At 37.6% G+C, this 18696-nt stretch overlaps 1 protein-coding gene across 1 annotated transcript in view; it reads right to left on the reverse strand.

The window, feature by feature from the left end:
• Window positions 1-6129: 6129 nt before the first annotated feature.
• The window catches only part of LOC121314440 (tetratricopeptide repeat protein 39C-like), a 32340-nt gene continuing 19773 nt past the window's right edge, over window positions 6130-18696 (reverse strand). The window contains exons 3-14 of the mRNA XM_041247720.1: window positions 18100-18228; window positions 16219-16333; window positions 14711-15062; window positions 13658-13826; window positions 13071-13164; window positions 11245-11352; window positions 10707-10816; window positions 10336-10459; window positions 9800-9897; window positions 8583-8687; window positions 7574-7612; window positions 6130-7072 (exon numbers count right to left, since the gene is read on the reverse strand). Of these exons, the coding sequence (XP_041103654.1) occupies window positions 6983-7072; window positions 7574-7612; window positions 8583-8687; window positions 9800-9897; window positions 10336-10459; window positions 10707-10816; window positions 11245-11352; window positions 13071-13164; window positions 13658-13826; window positions 14711-15062; window positions 16219-16333; window positions 18100-18228 (1533 nt within the window). The 3' untranslated portion in view covers window positions 6130-6982. The remainder of the gene's footprint in view (window positions 7073-7573; window positions 7613-8582; window positions 8688-9799; window positions 9898-10335; window positions 10460-10706; window positions 10817-11244; window positions 11353-13070; window positions 13165-13657; window positions 13827-14710; window positions 15063-16218; window positions 16334-18099; window positions 18229-18696) is intronic.

Consider the following 18696-nt stretch of genomic DNA (forward strand, 5'->3'; position numbering starts at 1 on the left):
CAACAAACACAGAAGAGTTGCTTGCCCTCTGGAGGAAACTTCCCTCTGCAGGATTTGTAGTGTTGAAACTTAGACATGCTTGCCGTCAGCCAATGAAGTGCTGAGGTACCAAGGAGCAGAAACAGCCAGGGCACCAAAGCATTGAGGGTGTCATAACGCTGAAGCGTTGGGGCTCTGAGGGTGAAGAAGAACCGACCACACCACAGTACCGCGGGTGCAGAGAGCACCGAGGCTTTGAAGCAATAAGCACCAAAAGCGTAAGCTCTGGACCGCCGAGGGCACACACCAGAGGCACCGAGGGTCTGAGGTCCTGTGGGCACTGAATTGTCTGAGTATCAACATGCCAGGGCATCTAAGTACACAGGCACAGAGTGTCTAGGCACCGAGGGAGCCGAAGCACCGAACCTCTGAGGGCACGAGGTACAGAGCATCTAGGCAATGAGGGCACCTAGTACCGAGGGCGCAAGCACCGAGGGTACTGGGCAAGGGCGCCTAGCCTCAACCGCACGTAGTCACACAACACAGGGTAGCGTGTAGCATACGCTGGGGTGGACACACAGGCTCTGTAGGGAATTAACTTTGAAATAAGTGGCTCTAAGTGATATTACCCTTGAATACACCAGTTACTTATTCAATTTGTGTAACATTTGCGGGATGAGAACGAGAAGTTGGAATGCGAATAGGAAGCCAACTTCAGCATCGTATAATTGCTACTATGGTATTGTTTAAGGGAGTCCATTAATTAAAGTTTATATGTGAAATGCTGGACGCGCTGATGCAATTCATTTCAGAAGCTTGTCTAGCTGCCGTGATTTGGACAGGGTCTGTGTTTAAGCCTAGAGTGAAAGGCAAGCAGGGTTCAGACAATGGCAGCATCCAATAGGTAAGAGACAGACGTGTGTTCATACAGCCAGTTAAAGTACGAAAGCCAAAACCGTGTCTGAGAGACAGTGCGGTAACTGTTGTTTATACAGGCACTCAGAAAGTGTGGTCATGGTTGTTTATACGCACATTCAGAAACTGCGGTAATTGTTGTATATATGCACTCTCTGAAAGTGCGGTAATTGTTGTATAGATGCACACTCAAAAAATGTGGTAATTTTTATACATGCAAGAACTGAAAGTGCTGAATATCTCACCAATTGTAAATATTAACACACCTAAAAAACTCTTGACAAGAGACAGGAAAAGATAATTAGGGTAAGGTTAGTGAAAGAAGGAGCTGCCCATTTGTTTTGTTTTGTCTTATTCCTTTTTTTTGTTATAATTAGTTGTAGTGTTTTGTAGACCAGATAAGGATACAATTGTTGGTACCTTAGCTGTCATTGACCTTGCTTGTGTGCCAGTTGGTGCTGAAAATAAATATGTGCACTTGAACTGCAACATTGTCTCTGCCTCTCTTCACACCTGCACCCCACCTGTTAGATATATAAAAAAACACACTCAACATTAAACAAGATCCATGTCTTTTTTATTATTACACATTTTGCCCATACTTTTCACCCACACCATGTCAGCATTTTTTTTTCCAGTACAATAAGAGTATCGTTATCTTATCCAGGTAACACTCGACAGACGCACTGTAAAAGCCCCACTGTGTAATTTAAACTCTTTTGAAGCACCTTATCATTCTGATTGCTAGTCCTATTTAGACGATTTCCTGAACCAGAAACATGCTTGTTCATAGGAAACATATTGAATCATTTTCCAGTTTCATATTTACTATTAAAACATAAATATTTTAAAATAAAATTATTGCCGTCATTTTATAAACTTTGTAATACAAATTTTAGTGCATAACATTTTACAAACTGTAGTTTGAGTCAATTTAATACAATCTGTTTAAAATCGTTAAAACTGCCATTAAAACCAAATCCAATTCTGGTGCTTCTACCACCAACAAGCCAATATAATTACATATTTGTTTAAACCTCAAGTGTAACTCAACCGTATGCAAAAAAGAATAGAAATCCCTTTGAATGAGAATAGTTGTGAAACCAGCTGGTACTGTGTCCTTTAATAAACAATGAGCTTTTTTATTTAACAGTGGTTAACAGTAATCGCATTTTTTTCCACTCATGCCATTATCTTTATACTTTATGCATTTAAATAACTTCTCCAAAATCTGGAGCAATGAAGGAACAGATAGGATCACTGTGGATCACTTTACAGGAAATGCCCATTGTTTCACCCCGAGAAACATTGTTGACAATAAAAACAAAATAAAAAAAGGATTTCAATAGAAAGTCTGTGATTGGGTGAGTCAGTTAAATGTCTAAATGCAAGTCGGTGAGAACTGCATATATGATGAGTATATGCATATAGCAAAACAGTTATGGGCCATTCTTCAGAGAACATCTGTAAAGCCCCTTTCACACTACTGCTCCTATGGGTCCCGACCAAGGTTCTGGCTACCCGGGTCACAATCCCGCGCAGTATGAAACCAAGTACCTGGGTCGACCCTAGCTGTGGGTTGACACACTATGACCCGGGTCGAGCAAGACAAAATGCATCATGGCTGTTCACAAACGGAAAAAGTAACAAGCAGCCATGCTGTGTGGAGGTTTCACTTCCGGAGGAACTTATAAGTATTTTCTGTTTAGCCATATTTCTGTAGATTGAGACACACCATGAGCCAGATTGCTGCAAGGATGGTGTGGAGCAACGAATAAATATTTGCTCAAATCAGCATTCAATCCAGAGAAGCTTGGATGGAAGCATCCGTAACAAGCACGCCATCTTGAAAACCTGCTGACGAAAAGGTGGTCACGTGAAGGTTGCAGCTTCTGGTGCATTGCGTTCGCACATTGTGTAGTTGCTTCTGCCACCCAGGTTGACCCTGCTTCAAAAAGCAGTGTGAAATTGCATAGCCAACCCGCATGAGACCTGATCGTGACCCAGGGAGAGCATGCCAGTGTGAAAGGGACGTAAGTTCTTTTGTTGTTTTCAATACATTTGTTTTCTTAGGAGTTTTCAATATAGACATTTCACCTACATCCAAAGACAGACGTTATAAACTTAAATTTGAATATAACTTTATAAACTTAACTTTTATTACATTTTGAGAAGAAATAAGCACAATCTGTCTGATGAATGGAATAAATACCTACATTCTAAGACAGGAAAACCAGTTCCTGCAAAAAACAGTGTTTTAATTATTATTCTATTTTATTTTCATCAATATATACTACAGGGTATAAACAGACTTAAATAAAATATTTTAAACAAGATTTTCACACCTTATTTCAAAGCTACATATTAACAATGTAACAGTCATAATTTGTATGAATTTATTTAACACTCACATTGTCACACAACTGAATTCCTCTACTATGACACCTGGAAGGGTTTGTTGAAGGATCAAAAATATTGAAAGACTGTTTACTAAAACCACCTAGCTATCCCCAATATTATGAAGAAAAAGACTATATACCTACTTTACCAATACAGCAACAATACAACTAAGCTATTCATTTGTCTCTTGAAAAGGTTTGACCCTATAGTTACAATATATAACCACTCTTTGATCACACCTCGGAGTACAAGTTAAAAATATTTAAAGGCTACCCTGTTTTTTTGTTTTTTTCAGAGCACTCGTCACCAGCACGATCCAATGTTAAAGACTATTCTTGCCATGTAACAAATGAGGACCATTTTTTTTTCCAGAGAATTAAAATAAAATTAAATAAATTTTAAAAAAAAATCTAAATATATGTTAGGTTATATTGCAAATATATTTAGGCTGAAACAAGGTAAAAACTAACAAAGATCAAAACTTGTTACTGGCATGCATTTATAAATCCAAACACATTATACCTTGGGGTTATGCAAAACCCTTGAAGAAACAGAATATGTAGAATTTCCCCTGCATACACTTATAGTGAACATTCAAGTTTATATATTTTCTGTATTTAATTTATATCTGCACTGAAGTATATAAACTGAGGTATTTAAATATTTAAAAATGCATACATTTAACAGGCTGTTCTTATTATATTTAATTGTAATTTCAAGACTGCAGTGGCACGGGGCAAAGTAAATACAATTTTTCTTTTCTTTTTTTGTGACCTACAAGGTCATTCTATGTTTTCCACAATCTAGATCCTGGTGTTAAACACATTAGTACAACTTTAAAAATTATAGAAAGTTCCTACCCTTATATGAGAAACACACAAAACAACCAAATGTTATATTGACAAAAGGATGCAGTATAAAGCATTTGCTAACAGGTTGTCAATTCAATTCCACCAAGGTCTTAGCACCAATACCTGTTTTCCACTGTACAACAAGCCATGCCGGCACTGCGCCAAACCAGCTGGTTGTCTTTCCATTGCAGAGCCCAAGCCGGGCAAGTGACGTCACACACACCGGTCGAATCGCATGTAGATGATGCAGTATTAAGAAGTGTTGTATTTGCACATTTTCACAGCATTGTCTGGGGCTGCAGTTTATGCCCTTTGGTTTCAAATCAGCAGAAATTCTGGCATAAACTTTCTCATTTCTCACCGATGAATTCAGCTGTCTCACTTCTATCTTAGAGCCAGTACTTCCCCAGCGTCCCAAGGCTGTTCTTTTCTCTCTTCTGACTCGCTGCATGCCGTGTTGTTCGGCTCCCTTGAGTGTGCTGACTGACACCTGGGGCTCTCATGGCTTGGATGTGCAAGTGGAAAAGGGGTACAGTGGTCATAGGCAGGTAGTCACTTATTAAATCTTAGTGTTGAATAGGTATGGAGACTAAACCACTCACCACAGCAATGAAGCACATTGTGGGGAAACTTGCTGTTGAACCTAATGTTCTCCAGTGCTATCCAAGGTGTATGCATATGAAAAATGATTATATCTGAACCACCTGACAAAACCAAAAAAGATTGTCTCTTGCCATTTTAATGTAGGCTACACGATACAGTATTAGACTGATGTAGTTGCTACCCTTCCAAAAGAATCTTTGCCCCATCTCTAAAACTATGCTTAGACAGTGGATTACAGGTCTTCAACACTCAGATCCTTCCTGATGATCTTTTAGATGTCTAAGGGGTGCACTAAATGGTTGGCACTACTTTAGAGTTGTCAAGTTAAGTAGAAGAATGGCTGAATTAGTAAACAATATAAGTGGTAAAATGGCAGGCTAAAAAGACCTTTTTTCATCACCGCTCATATAATCAACAGTCTGATTTTTTAGATGTAGTGCTCATATATATATATATATATATATATATAGACACACATATACAGTAATCTGTCACGTATCTGCCCTAACCATTTATCTGCTATGATTAAGCTCTTAAGCAACGTTAGTTTTTACTGAACAGAGATTAGTTCTGGGATTATAGATCCTACCACAGTTTTCGTACACTGTGTTGTATGTGCTCTGTGCGCTGCCATTGCTGGTAGTGTTACGTGAGCTGTTCAGTGTTTTGATCTGTAAATAAATCCTGTTTGCGGGGCGTATAAACTTCAATCTCTGTCTCCATCTCTTGCCTATCACTCAGCAGCGAATGCAAACACCCACACGGCAGAATGCTACTCTGTCACAAGCATTAATATCCTGTACATTTCTCAACAAGGGATTTAGGGGAGCTCCCTAATAAAAGCTGAATCTCAAAATAATAACTGTGTGACTACAGTGATTGTTACAGCTGTGTATAATGGTCTTTATAACAGGATTAATTTATCCGACTTTTTACATATCAACCCTTACTCTGGCCCACCGCAGTCAGATACGCAATGAATCACTGTACATATATATATTTATAATCCAGGACTGGCAATTGAACGTGAAACAAGCAATGTGATTGGTCTAAAGAGGTTACAGCTGTCCGTATATTGGATGAAGACGGACAGCTGAAGCCTTCAAAATCACTGCGCTGCCTCAAAGAAGTTAGTAACTGTAGCCATCTTGTTTACAGCTACAGATGTACTATAACTAGAAAACTGAGTGACTAATTACCAGCAAAACAATATCAAAAGTAGTAAGTAGACATGCCGATTTGGATGATTAACAATTAAATGAACAGGAAGATAGCAAAACAGAAAAGAATTAAAAAAAAAAAAAAAATTAAAAATAATAATCGCTTTCTTTATACTCACTCACCACGACTTTGTCACTTCAAATAATGTCTTTTGAGCGGTTTGTAAATGCTACAGAAAAACACAAATGCACTGATGTGGTAAAGGTACTTTCTAATCACCCTGTACATTTACTTTTTGAATGTTTCAATCAAATCAATTTACTCAGCTTAACTTAGTGTGTAGTTCAAAGTTATAAATTAGACTACTTTTGCAGTCCCTTTATTGGCGTAAGGATATTTCGGTAAAAACAATTTTTTTTACCCTAATAATTACTGCTGCTTTTGTTTTCTTCAAATCCACTGTTTGACCTGGATTATAAATGCAATAAGGCCCTTCAGGGTGTCCCTATACGTCAAATATATAGACTTCTCGGGGATTGGAGGCCCTGAAGCGCCTGTGTATTCGACGTATACGGACACCCTGTCGGGTCTCTATATATGTGTGTGTGTGTGTGTGTGTGTGTGTGTGTGTGTGTATATATATATATACATATATATTTGGCCTCAAAGACATAAGAACTTAAAGAAGTCTCTCCACATTTAACACAGATGAACACTTTAAAAACCAGACAAGCTATGTGCTTCTCATTGCCAGAAATGCATTACCACAAATTAATAAAGTACAGACCGGGAAACAGAATGACAAACCAACTAAAACTAAGTAAACAAGGTCAATTGATATTCTAATGAGGAACTACAATTTTGAGCTCTTCTTTACTGCAGGATGTAAAAAACAACATGTTACTATGACACTGTTACTATTCAAACTAGAATTCACACCAACACCCGGTATTTATTCTTCTTTAAAACACGTTTGTATTGATGGCTTTCAGAAATAAAGCCGGGTTTCCCATATCCGCTGCGTGCTGTGCACAACATAAAGTGCAGAATCTGAGTGTGTGTTTGCTTGGGGATCACTGTGGAACAACCTCCTTCAAGGAAGCTAGTGCTGCATGGATGCGAACATGCAGTCTGTTTTCAAAATCATATCCAGCAAATTCTTCCTGCAGAGCAAAGAAACACAGACAGTTACATTTTGCCCTATTAAACACCAGTAAACTGTAAACTCAAGGACAAGTTAGAACATTTACAGACACTATTTTTTTTCCCCTCAGACAGAAGAACTTAATATACTGTAATTCTTGATATTTTTTTCAGAATTGTTCTAGTAAAACATTTCCTTATAAGACCATTAAGTTCTGTTCAATAAACTGTTCCAAAATATATTATTCTCATACAGATAGTTGGAGCATTTTTACCACTTGATACCACTATTTTGTAGGACCATTTTTGGTATGCTTGCTGGATTAGAAATAAATGTTTAAATATCAGATAATACATGAATTTGTTGTCTAATAAAGTTTATAACAATTAGTTGTTTTCTATATTATATATATATATATATACCCATCAAAATCAAAACATGGTTAAATGACTTCATGCACAAAAACAGAAAGTTATTTATTTCTGCACAAAATGCTTTCTTGGCTTTGACTAAACATTACCTTGGCCTGAAGAAGCAATGCTCTGCCTTTCCCCGTAGCCTGAAAAATGAATGAATCATTTCAGTAGTTTATAAACAAACAAAATAAAACATAGAAAATGATCTATTAAAAAAATGAGGTCACTGACAAGATTATATACAATTATGTGTTATTGCAAGCTACAGGTCTCTAGAGTAGTCATCAAAACATTGTACATGTCAATACAGGGATACAGACTTGCTGGTGAAATAGCATTACTGAGAGCATCTTCAATAAAAATGACTGAATAACAAATTTCCATCAATATTCTCATTTGTTTAGATGGACGTGGATACTTCGTAGTTCAGCTGGGTTCCGAATTTTTCTAAGGACGTTCATGGACAATAAATTAATATCTTAGTTTTTCAACTGATCCGAAAAAATCTTTCACATTGTAAATGTTACTGTTCATGAGCACAAACACACAACAAATATATAAAATCACATATCATCCACAGATACAGTAAAGTCAGTCTGAATCTGAAACTAGGCTACTACTGTAAATTATGCATAACATATATATGTGAAGGGCTTATCTGTAGGAATCTGAAACTCTAGATGCTTTTTTTTTAAAAAATATTGAATTAAGACTAGACCTGCTGTTGTGCTTTTCAAAGTCAAATTGGTATTACTGTACATTTGTACTTAAAATCTTTTTTATTTTTAAAGTCTTGGCTCTGCGTCAAGTACTCTGTTTAATATAAATTGAACCAAGAAATGGACAGATCTTCCGAACTCTTACCAGCATGATGGAAGTGTGGTGTTACTATTCTCCTTCAAATGACATTTCAAATGAAGTATTAATGTTAGTGGGTTTTAATGGCTCCAAGTACTATCCACTAGAGAATGCATTCTCATTTGGAAGCTTTCATTTTCATAACAGTGCTTGCATTTTAACTTGAAAAAGGAAAGCAGGTTGATGAATCATCTATTTTAAATAGATGCTAATGCATTAATATTTTATCGTGGCATTGCAGTAATGCTTTCTTACCTCAGTGTTGTCCAGCAGTATACAACCAAGTTCATAACAGGAGTAAGGCTGTACATAGGAATTGTTCTGTCGGCCCAGTTCATTGCTTGCAGCCAATTGAAAAGCCTACAGGAAAAAAAATTAGCTTTACACAAACGGTTGATTACCTCAATATGATGTTCTGTTCAATATCTGAAAGATCTGGCTGGTCCGTAAAGTTTTTTTAATTGCTCTGGTGGGATACGTGACAGTTCCTCAAGTCCCATAGTGCCATCACAGTTAAAACTGTTCCTTGTGAAGCATCAGTAATGTTTGCTCCCCTGCATCCAGAGTGCCTGCAAACAGCCCCTAGACATACTGATTTAACCAACATAATTGAATCAGACTTGTACCTGGGAGATGCAGCTTTTATATGCTGGCATCACAGAATATATGTAGGGATACTGTTTGCAGAACGATAGGTCATGTGAGGGATTGACCATTTCACAAACAGTGCCAGAGGGCAGGTGTTTCTAATTGTTTGTTCACTCCTTTAATATGTATTTGTGTGAAAGGATAATTATGTTCTGGTGACGCACATGGCTCAATAATTTGTCACAAAAGGTTCTATAATACACTCCTTTGAAAATTAGCAGAGCAGTTCCAACAGCTGTACAGATCACTGTGCTAAGTATCTCTTTTAAAACAGCCTAAGACATTTCCTGTGCCTTCCAATGAAGTGACTACTGCTGGGAAAGACAGTGATGCAAGTAGCTGCGGGATTTCTCACTGACTGAAACAATGTGCAACCTACAAAAAACAACCTCTGTCTAGCTATGTGTTGCTCTTGATGGGAAATTGAAATCTCAGTGTGACAGGACAGAGGCAGGGAAGGAGTTAATCTCTCCCTGCCAACTCCACAATCCTTAGTTCGGGAGAGGGAATTTGGGTGAGTAAATGTGTGCTGTGTTGGGGCTAAATGTGTATGGTCAGGGTTGTTCCTTTCTTTTATGTTAAAATGCTGCTTCTGTCTGTGTCTGCTTCCTGACATTTACTAGCCTTGGCTGTGACACAGTCCTTTCACACTAAGGTTTATTGTGGCAGGTTTAAAACACACATGTGCATGGTAGCTAGATTAGAATTGTTTTCAAGCCATCTGCCTAAAAAAAAACATAAAAACAATATTCCAAAATATTTTCCAACATCCCTAGAATTCATATAGCATTCCTAGGGCCAGAGAGAGAATCCAAAAATCTCACCTGAATGGCATCTTTTGAGTTCCCAAGACATTTGTGGATGGCACCAAGTAGCAAGTGTTTTAAACCGACATGTAATGTGTCATCCATCTCTTGCAAAGCTAGACAAAAATACAGTAAGAATGTAAGTAGGCATTTATTCACACTAACATCTATGGGACTGAGCCCAGTTTCACTTGCTGTGGATATGTTCTCCGCATAACAGGGAGGGATCACAAGAGTAACACAGTACTTGTAGTTTGCCAGCATTGGTGTTTTTCCGTTGAATGCATGTTCAAGGTTTTTATTACATATTTAGAACAGTCACAGAAGGAAAATGTAATACATACATTTTAAATAATAAAAAGGTATAAAGCGCAAGAACCAAATTCAAAGGGGTACAAACGCCAAGTGGTTTGAGCTAGAAATTCTCAAGATTACAAGCTTGATTCTTGTACTGACTGTATCAGTCATATTAAGACATTCATTAACAAACTTAAGGAAGATACATCTTCATAGCACATGTGTTGAAAGTAGTATTGGAATAATGTTTATTTCACCTTGGCTCATATTCTGCAGTTTGGAGGATGAACAGTTTGGAAGTGCCTTCCACAGGTAAAGCACCTCAATGGCTGCCAGAATGCAGAGCTCCTTGGAGGGAGACTGTTTTCTCAGCCTCTCTGCCTGCAGACACAACAAAAAATTGGTTAGCCAAGTTCTTTGAATTATATATAACAAGGCAGGTTCTGTGAATTTAATGGATTACAAGAGGTTTTACATTTAAAACCAGCAGCAATAAACATAACATGCACAACATAAATGAAAAATAAATCTGTTGATAAAAAAGGGAATAAACTGAATTTATATCATAACTTAGCCTACAAAAACCCAGGAAACAGATCATTTTCTATATAAAAGTGTAATTTCCTACCCTTTTCAGTGAGAACTGTTCAATTTGATTGTTCTTTCTTTTAAAGAGCTTCTGAACCTCTTTAAAAACACTCTTTGCACCCTCCACATCACCTGAAGCTCCCTGGCACACTGAAAAGAACAAACACATTTAGATATTGCTGGATGTATCAAGAACAATAGTAATAATAAGAATTGTGATTTTAAAAAATGTGCATCTAAAACAAATATAAAAAGTAGCATTTCTGTGCATCTAAAAAAATAAAAAGTTTCAAATGTCTGGAACTGTTTCATGACTATTATGTAATTCATAATCTATATCTGTAATCAATCTAAATATATAAATAACTCATGAGGTAAAGCTTTGTAAATAGGGCCCACTGTCTGTGCTTTCCTTACTAATGTACTTACTATGGGTCCGATTACCCAATATAGACACCCCAAGTTAAGAACAGCCCGATTGTAAGCCAAAATACATTCTAAATTCACTACTGAAACAAAACCTATTCGTAAAACTTAAGAAAAAAACTACTTCTTATTTGCTTGTGCAATAGACAAACCTGCTGTCAGATAAGCATAATAGCACTGAGACCACCTTGACTCATTTTTAAGCCGTTCAAAGGACTCGTACGCATCTTTGAAGTTCATCTCAATCATGCTGCACCAACCTAAAAAGAAAACATAAAAGATCAGCACCTAGCGCTGCAGGGCAACAGAAGTGAAGAACCTAAATAAAGGATATGCCACGGCCCAACTGAAAATATCAAACTTATTTTATGAGTTAACTTTGGCCTCTTTGAAGTCAGGCTATTGAGTAAAAATAAATCCAATATTTGCAGCAGGGCGAGGCATATTAGACTTACACAACACTTCTAACGAGTTGCTTTACGTTTTTTTTTTTTTTTTATTTCTTTAGTTTAAATTGGGACGTCTGTGTCCTTCCACAGCATGGCTGCCAAATTGCTCCAGAATCAGACATTAAGTCAGGTCAGGTTTTTTACCTCGCCACTAAACTACAAATGAATTGATGTTAAAACAACAAATAAATATGTTCAACTGCTTAATTGTGGTGGCAATTCTATCCGGAGAGCATCATAACATGTATTAAAATCATATTGCTTGAAATGTTATACGGTAAACAAAATGTATCAAAATAGTAAAATTCCGTCGTTATAGAAAATTATTCACTCACCCGCACTCTTTCTCGTTTAATCTTGGGGTTAAGTTTCTATTAATGTAATATTTATTTCTGCTTCGCACAGTCCCGCCCCAATCAGACAAACACAGCAAATCAGCAAGCTGTATAGGTCTGATTGATGGAAACGATCCTCACAGGTAGTAATTCCTGCCCCCAGACAGCTGTATGCTTTTAGTAATAGTTAATAAAACAATTACATTTCTTTAGCAACTGCTCACGCTATTTACACTCACATTACATGTCAATAAACCAATTAATTTGTGGTTAGAGAGGCGAGTTAAAAGACCTGACCTGACTTACAATGTCTGTAAATTCTGGAGCCTGTTGGCAACCCTGTTCCACAGTCAGCAGTGATTTATTGGTTAAGTCATCTTCTTGCTATTGGTTGTATGACCAAAGGAACTTTAATTTCATTGGTTCTTTGTTTCCCAGATGCGGGGAATGGCATCTCTTTGAAGCTCAGTTGAGCTGCGCTAGTTAAGGAGGCATAGATTTGCTCACACAGACTCTAATTATTAAGAAATGAATGTCTTTTCTACGTCTAGTAGTTCTGCCTCACGGGGATTATTACATCTGCTTTTCGGAGATGTATTATTTGCAGTTTCTCATTCATTGATTTGAAGTCATTCTCAAATTGACTCAGATCGGGCTTAAAATGTTTAAGGCGAATGTAAACATTTCTGTAAATATTTCACTTTTCGTGTAGTGTTTTTTTTTTTTTTATTTAATATCTACAGTACGTCTTAATCTGAATACAGTAAAAGTAGACATGGCTAAAATGAGCATAACATGTTCTATTTCTTAGTTGTTAGTTTTTGCTATGACGTGTCATAAACAGAAATAACGTGGTTTATCAATGAAAGGGTATTCTCACGCCTGTTGTATAAATACCTCTTAAATGGTAAGGCTCTTTTATTGCAGTACAGAAAAAATGCTATTCTTTCAGCCGCACTGTGGGTCTTTGATAGGACAATTGCAAACTCAGCTAAAAATAATCTTTACTGAGTATGTACAAGATGTACAAGATACTGAAATGTTGCAAAGAAACAGATAGGACCACAGGTTACCTAAAAATTCACAACTGCAAATGTTGTCTCGGAAAAAATCTAACATCCAAAGGCTATTACTTTAAAAGCTATACCGTATGTGTTGAAGAATACACTTTTTCAAATATAAACAAGGCCTTACCTATTTCATAGAGACACACATGTTGAATTTCTCTTTGGTCCGTTGCTAGTTCCAATGCATCATGAAAAGAAGTCAAGGCACTGTTAATCTGGCACTAGAAAAGAAAAAAAGAAAATCAGAATCATCTTGTACTGAAAACAGCAAATGGTAAACCACTGTAGATTTACAACAGCTATTAGGACCTCCTCAGGTTCATGCCTATTTTACAGTACACTTTACAAGTAAAAGCATGCACTGGAGGTCTTAATACACACTGCACATGAAGTACATTTTCAGTGTAGATTTTAAACAATGGAATATTTATCTAAAAAACTTTATATAGCGACAGGTCAAAACATTTGAGAATGTAACCCCCCCCCCTAGTCTGCAATGTAAGCCAATTTATGTGGTCCACCAGACCTACATAAGCGGTGAGACAATAGTGGGAAAGTTTCATAGTGACTTCATCAAGGGGTATTATAGTGGTTATTGAAATAGCACGTGAGCCATTTAAAATGCTACTGTACACAGCACAGCACGATTTGCTGAAGAAATAGAACATCCATAGCAATAACATTAGATGTTGTCAAACCATAAGCAATCCATACCTCTAATCTCTGGACCCTTCCTTTGAAGAACATGAAGAGCGAGGAGTTTGGATACACAGTTTCTTTCTTCTGGAGGATCGCCTTTGCTTCTGCCAATCCTGCCTGAGTGTCTGTCCCATCCAGGGCGAAAAACGGTCTAACCACTGTGTGATACCAGAGTAACGCTAACCTGATAAGACAAAATGGAAAGAGTGTCACTCAGAGACTAGGCTCTTTTTAAGCTTGAGTCTAAACTCTAAAATTTTCCAATAGAAAGAAAAGAACATTTAATAGAACCAGTACAGTGACCACCGTGCCAGTATCAGGTGCCAAACAAGGCGGCAATGCATGGAGTTAAAAACATGTTGTGGAAACAATGTGGCATGGTATTTAAAGTGTAAAAGTGCATGACCAGTACAGTGTCACGGTGTTGTAAAAACAAGGTACAAGTTGCAGCTGTTAAATATTTCCTCTGAGTAGTTTGTTGGTAGTTTCACGCTGCCAATGTATGTTTTTTGTGAACATAAACATAGCAATGCAAGGGGAATAATGGAAGGGGAATGGCATCTGTATCATTGATATGTCCAGTGGTTAAAACAATGTGACAGTGAAACAGTTCATTTTTTTTATTTTACAACCCCAGTAACGGAACCTGAGCTTCCTTATTATTACAGCACAGTGGAAAACATGTCCACTTCTCAGTAATTCTTTATTATATTGCCTTTAATTCATTTTAAGCATCTTCACCTGAGTTCAGTCCACATAATATTCTAGAAGATTTTCAATACTTTTTTTTCAAAAAAAAAATAGAAAATAAACAGGCACACATTTCTGCTAAATAAGGTAACCTGTTGTTCATATATTTGGTATTTCACCAAAACATGTGAAGTGTTAATCTAAATATGGAAAAATTTGATTGTCCCAACCTGTTTGTTGATTGTCCCAACCTGAAATAGTTTGAAATGTGAAAAGGATCTGCATCATCAGTGTGGTACAAAAGTGAAATATACGTCTCAGTAACAGATACATATCATTTAATATTCTTCCCCAGAGCAATGCAATACACCTACTCACGTAGCTAGAGGTGCCTTCATGTCCTTACTTTCACTTGCATAAATAAGGCAAGACAACCCCTGTAGCCGGTCCCCGGGAAAGCCAAGCAGGTTGATGATTTTCAGCAGGTGGGGCGGTACCATGGATATACAAAGGTGGAAGAGACCATATCCAAAGCTCACAGAGCCTTTCAGCCTGCTGAGGGACTCAGCTGATACACCCTCAGTGGTGACCGAGTTGTCGTTCGCCCTGTCCGAGGTCAACGACTCCTGAGATGTCTTCTGACACGATTCCTGTAGCACACCGATGTCACTGTAGCATTTATTGTAGATCTTCCAGGCCCTTCGAAGGATCCAGCCCCCTTTGATGTAAGCTAGGGGGTGAAAAAAAAACTTGGTTTATGCCATTCACGATGTCAGTTTTAAAAAAAAAAAACTCATAGGAACTAGACTATCCACTATATCCTTGTCACCAGGATATGTAGGTGTGGCAGGGCAGAAGAGCCCTGCATGTAATCAGTGGGGCTGGGCAAAGCCCTGCTGAGAAATGTATTGTTTGGAGGTTAAAATCACAGGTGAATGTATAATTGTTTAGTTTAAATGTGGACTAGCAGGGGTCATGTTAGCAGCTCGTCTCTGCCAGACATCTTATGAGAATTTGTGGTCCACAGCGAATGGTAATTGACAAATTGGCTGTCGACCATGCAGCTTATAAACTCTTGTGTAGAATGTGGCCATTTCCAGATTGATTAATTTGTTGCTAATCTGGAGATGGCCTCATGTACAAATCCCGCAGCTTTGGCTGAACGGAGAAAGAAGGAGAAAGAAATTTTAAAAAGTAAACAATTTTGCTCGTGCTAGAAGGACCATCACGATACTTGTTTTGGGTGGAGGTGTATTTGTTGTGTTTGAGACTTATTTTTGTTTAACCTTTTTATTTTGCTCTGTGAGCAGGTTTTTTTTTGTATATCTTTTTTTTTTTATTTATTTTTTAATAAATACGCGCACCACATCAACCCGCAGTACCTGTGTCTGTCAGCTTCGACGGCTAGCGACGGTCGGGGAAACGCTGCAGAGTGAAGCACCTTTCTTTTGTAGTTTTGTTAGTAGTGTTGTTTTCCCTTTTTCTTTGTGCCTTTTGTTTTCATTATTATTTTGAGCACTTGTACGTGCACTGGACTGTCTACCTGTATTGGTAACCCTGTGGACCTTATTACTGTTGTCAGCATTCAAGCCACAAACAACAGTGCCCTCTGCGGGTAAAAATAATGAGCAGCGTTACAAATAACGTTCTGTCTCCTGTGTGTCAGTGAATTGACCACCACCCTTCCACAAATGGAAATACGGTAATATACATCTGGTTCTAACGCAAAGTCCTGAAAAGGGTGCAAAATTATACCTAAGGTTTTACATTCACTCTGACCAATAGAGGGGACAACTGACTTTTTGCCTTTGCATCACATTGTGTTCAAAGATTACCTTAAAGAGCTACTGAAAATTATTTCCTGAAAAAATATATTAGTTACAAACCTGAGACTTCCTGTTTGACAAAGGCAAGCACGGCCAGATACACCTGACAGTCTGCTACAATGATTTGTCTCTGGAGTCGATCTACCACTGAGGGGGGAGGCTTCTGAGAGTCAACCTGTAACAGCAGAGAAAAAACTAGAAATGGGACTTTTTGGTGAAAAAAACAAAGCATCCCGGTAGCACAGTTTAAGGGGTAGGGATGTGCACAGAATCTATTACTCACACTCATACTCAGACACCAACACTTGCATGAATACTCAGATGATGTCACCAGAAGTTGGTAGGGCTAAAATCTGAAGTGATTTTCACTCAAAATATTGCCATACATTGTTTTAAGGTTTATTTAAGAATGCTTTTGTCGTTCTTAAGTCTTAATGTGTCACTTGAATTGCTGATGCGCAAGATTAATTACTTATTACGAAATCATATGGGATGTCTGTGATGGGGTGGCAATTAATGTACACAGTTGGAGTGGAGAGCACTTGGACCAGACTGAATATCTGCAAGATGTATGTATTACTATGTATTTACTAAGTTATTTTGGGGATTATTGTGATGGGGGGGCGGGGAACTGGGGGTGCTTGTGTATATAGTATAGTATTGTCTGTTTAATATTTCAGCCAGGACCATTAACAATGTGTATTGTTAAGTTAATTTAAGAAAGTTTTATAAAAGATAGGAATATGTGCTTAACAGATAACAGTCGGTCAAAGTGGATGTATGTAGGAATTTACTGTTTTTATTTCTAAACAAAATTAAATCACTGTTTTTTATTTCGAAATAAAATGAAAAATATTTAAATCCCATCATATCACAGGGCGAGGCACCTGCAGTGTTGACACGCCAAATGTTCAACATGGTTTACCCAATTTACACAAGTCACAGCGTAATCACCTAATTACTGCACTGTGCTACGCGAACCTGTCTTACTCTGAAAACTACATAAATAACATTGGGAATTATCATCTCCTAGAGTTCTGTCCCTTTCAAGCAGAAATCCTGATTATCAGTGTCCCGATTAAGTGGTGCCGACTATAACAGCAAAATTACTTGTGTACCCATACTCGGAAAAATGACCATACTCGATACAAATATTTATTTGTATTCGTTGCTTGGCACGGCCTACTAAAGGGTATATCAGAACAAATGGTGAATAAACATATTAAATGGAAATCCAGAAGTTACAAACAATTTGGCACTGAAACAATTGTACATGGAACTTTATTGAGAAAATCACACTACAACTGTGGACCAACTATAAAAGGCCTTATGTCAAAGCATCTGATCTGTATCACTGGTATGGCCAAAGGTTAAAGCAATGTGGCAGTGAAAAGGCTTAACTTTTATTGAGGAAAACTGATAACGGAACTTAAGACGATCAAAGAATACTGAACTTCAAAAGTTACATGTCCTGAATATGAAAGCCATCATATCATCTTTATATAGCACCTTTCATAGTGGACCGGCATCACAAGGCGCTTTTACAGAGGTAAGCTGTGAACTGAGCATTATAAGCAGAGTCACTTACAATAGGACATTGATTTAACATCTCATCTGTAGGAAGCAGCACAAGATTAAATGACTTGCTCAGGGTCACAAGGTGACTCAGTCAGTGGCAGAGTTGGGATTTGAACTGGTGACCTTCTGGTTATAAGGCCTGGACTTTAATCACTGGACCACACTGCCTAGCTCAATATGTCAGAGGTCAATGTAATGGCCATTCATACAACCCTAAAAATACGAGGTCACTACCTTGAATGGACTCTGAGATATGAATATCAACAGATATAATGGGGGCAATGATCAGTGTATATTAATTAGTTAATTCTTGTGTTTAAAATTGTACAGTAACTTTAGAACTGCATCTGTCTCTGCACTCACATTCCTTTTAATCTTATTCTTGATTGTTTCGATGACTCCCACTTCTTCGCTCTCACACAGCTTTTCTGTTGTCTTCAGATCCTCACAGGCCATGTGCATCTTCTCTTCTTCAAAAGTCATCATGGCATTCTGTAAAGAAAAGAAAAAGCACAACCCACCATCAAACTTCACTGTACCGCTTAAAAAGGCAAGCACATACTTTTTAAACACACATTTACTCATCGGTTTCCTCCCAAGCAAAGATGTATAACTGTTTCTCTAACCATTCTCAGGTGGTGATTTTAGTGAAACATACAGAGGTTCTTTATTACTGGACATCTTGCCTCCTTATAGTAATCTGGAACAAGAAGATTCATGAACCTATAGCCCTATAAAAGGTACAGATTTGTACATGCACAATAAAAATGAAGTAGATTAAAAACACAATTTCAAAGTTACCAAACTGTCATGCTTGACATATAAATTATTAGTATACTGAAAAGGCTAGGAAGTAAAAGCTTACAAAACACACACACAAAAAATCCCACATACAGTTGTCACATTCAGCTGGGCTTGTTTATTACTGCAACACGTTTAGCAAAATTTGTTTGACACCGT

This window comes from Polyodon spathula, chromosome 4, assembly GCF_017654505.1.
Source record: "Polyodon spathula isolate WHYD16114869_AA chromosome 4, ASM1765450v1, whole genome shotgun sequence".
NCBI lineage: Eukaryota > Metazoa > Chordata > Actinopteri > Acipenseriformes > Polyodontidae > Polyodon > Polyodon spathula.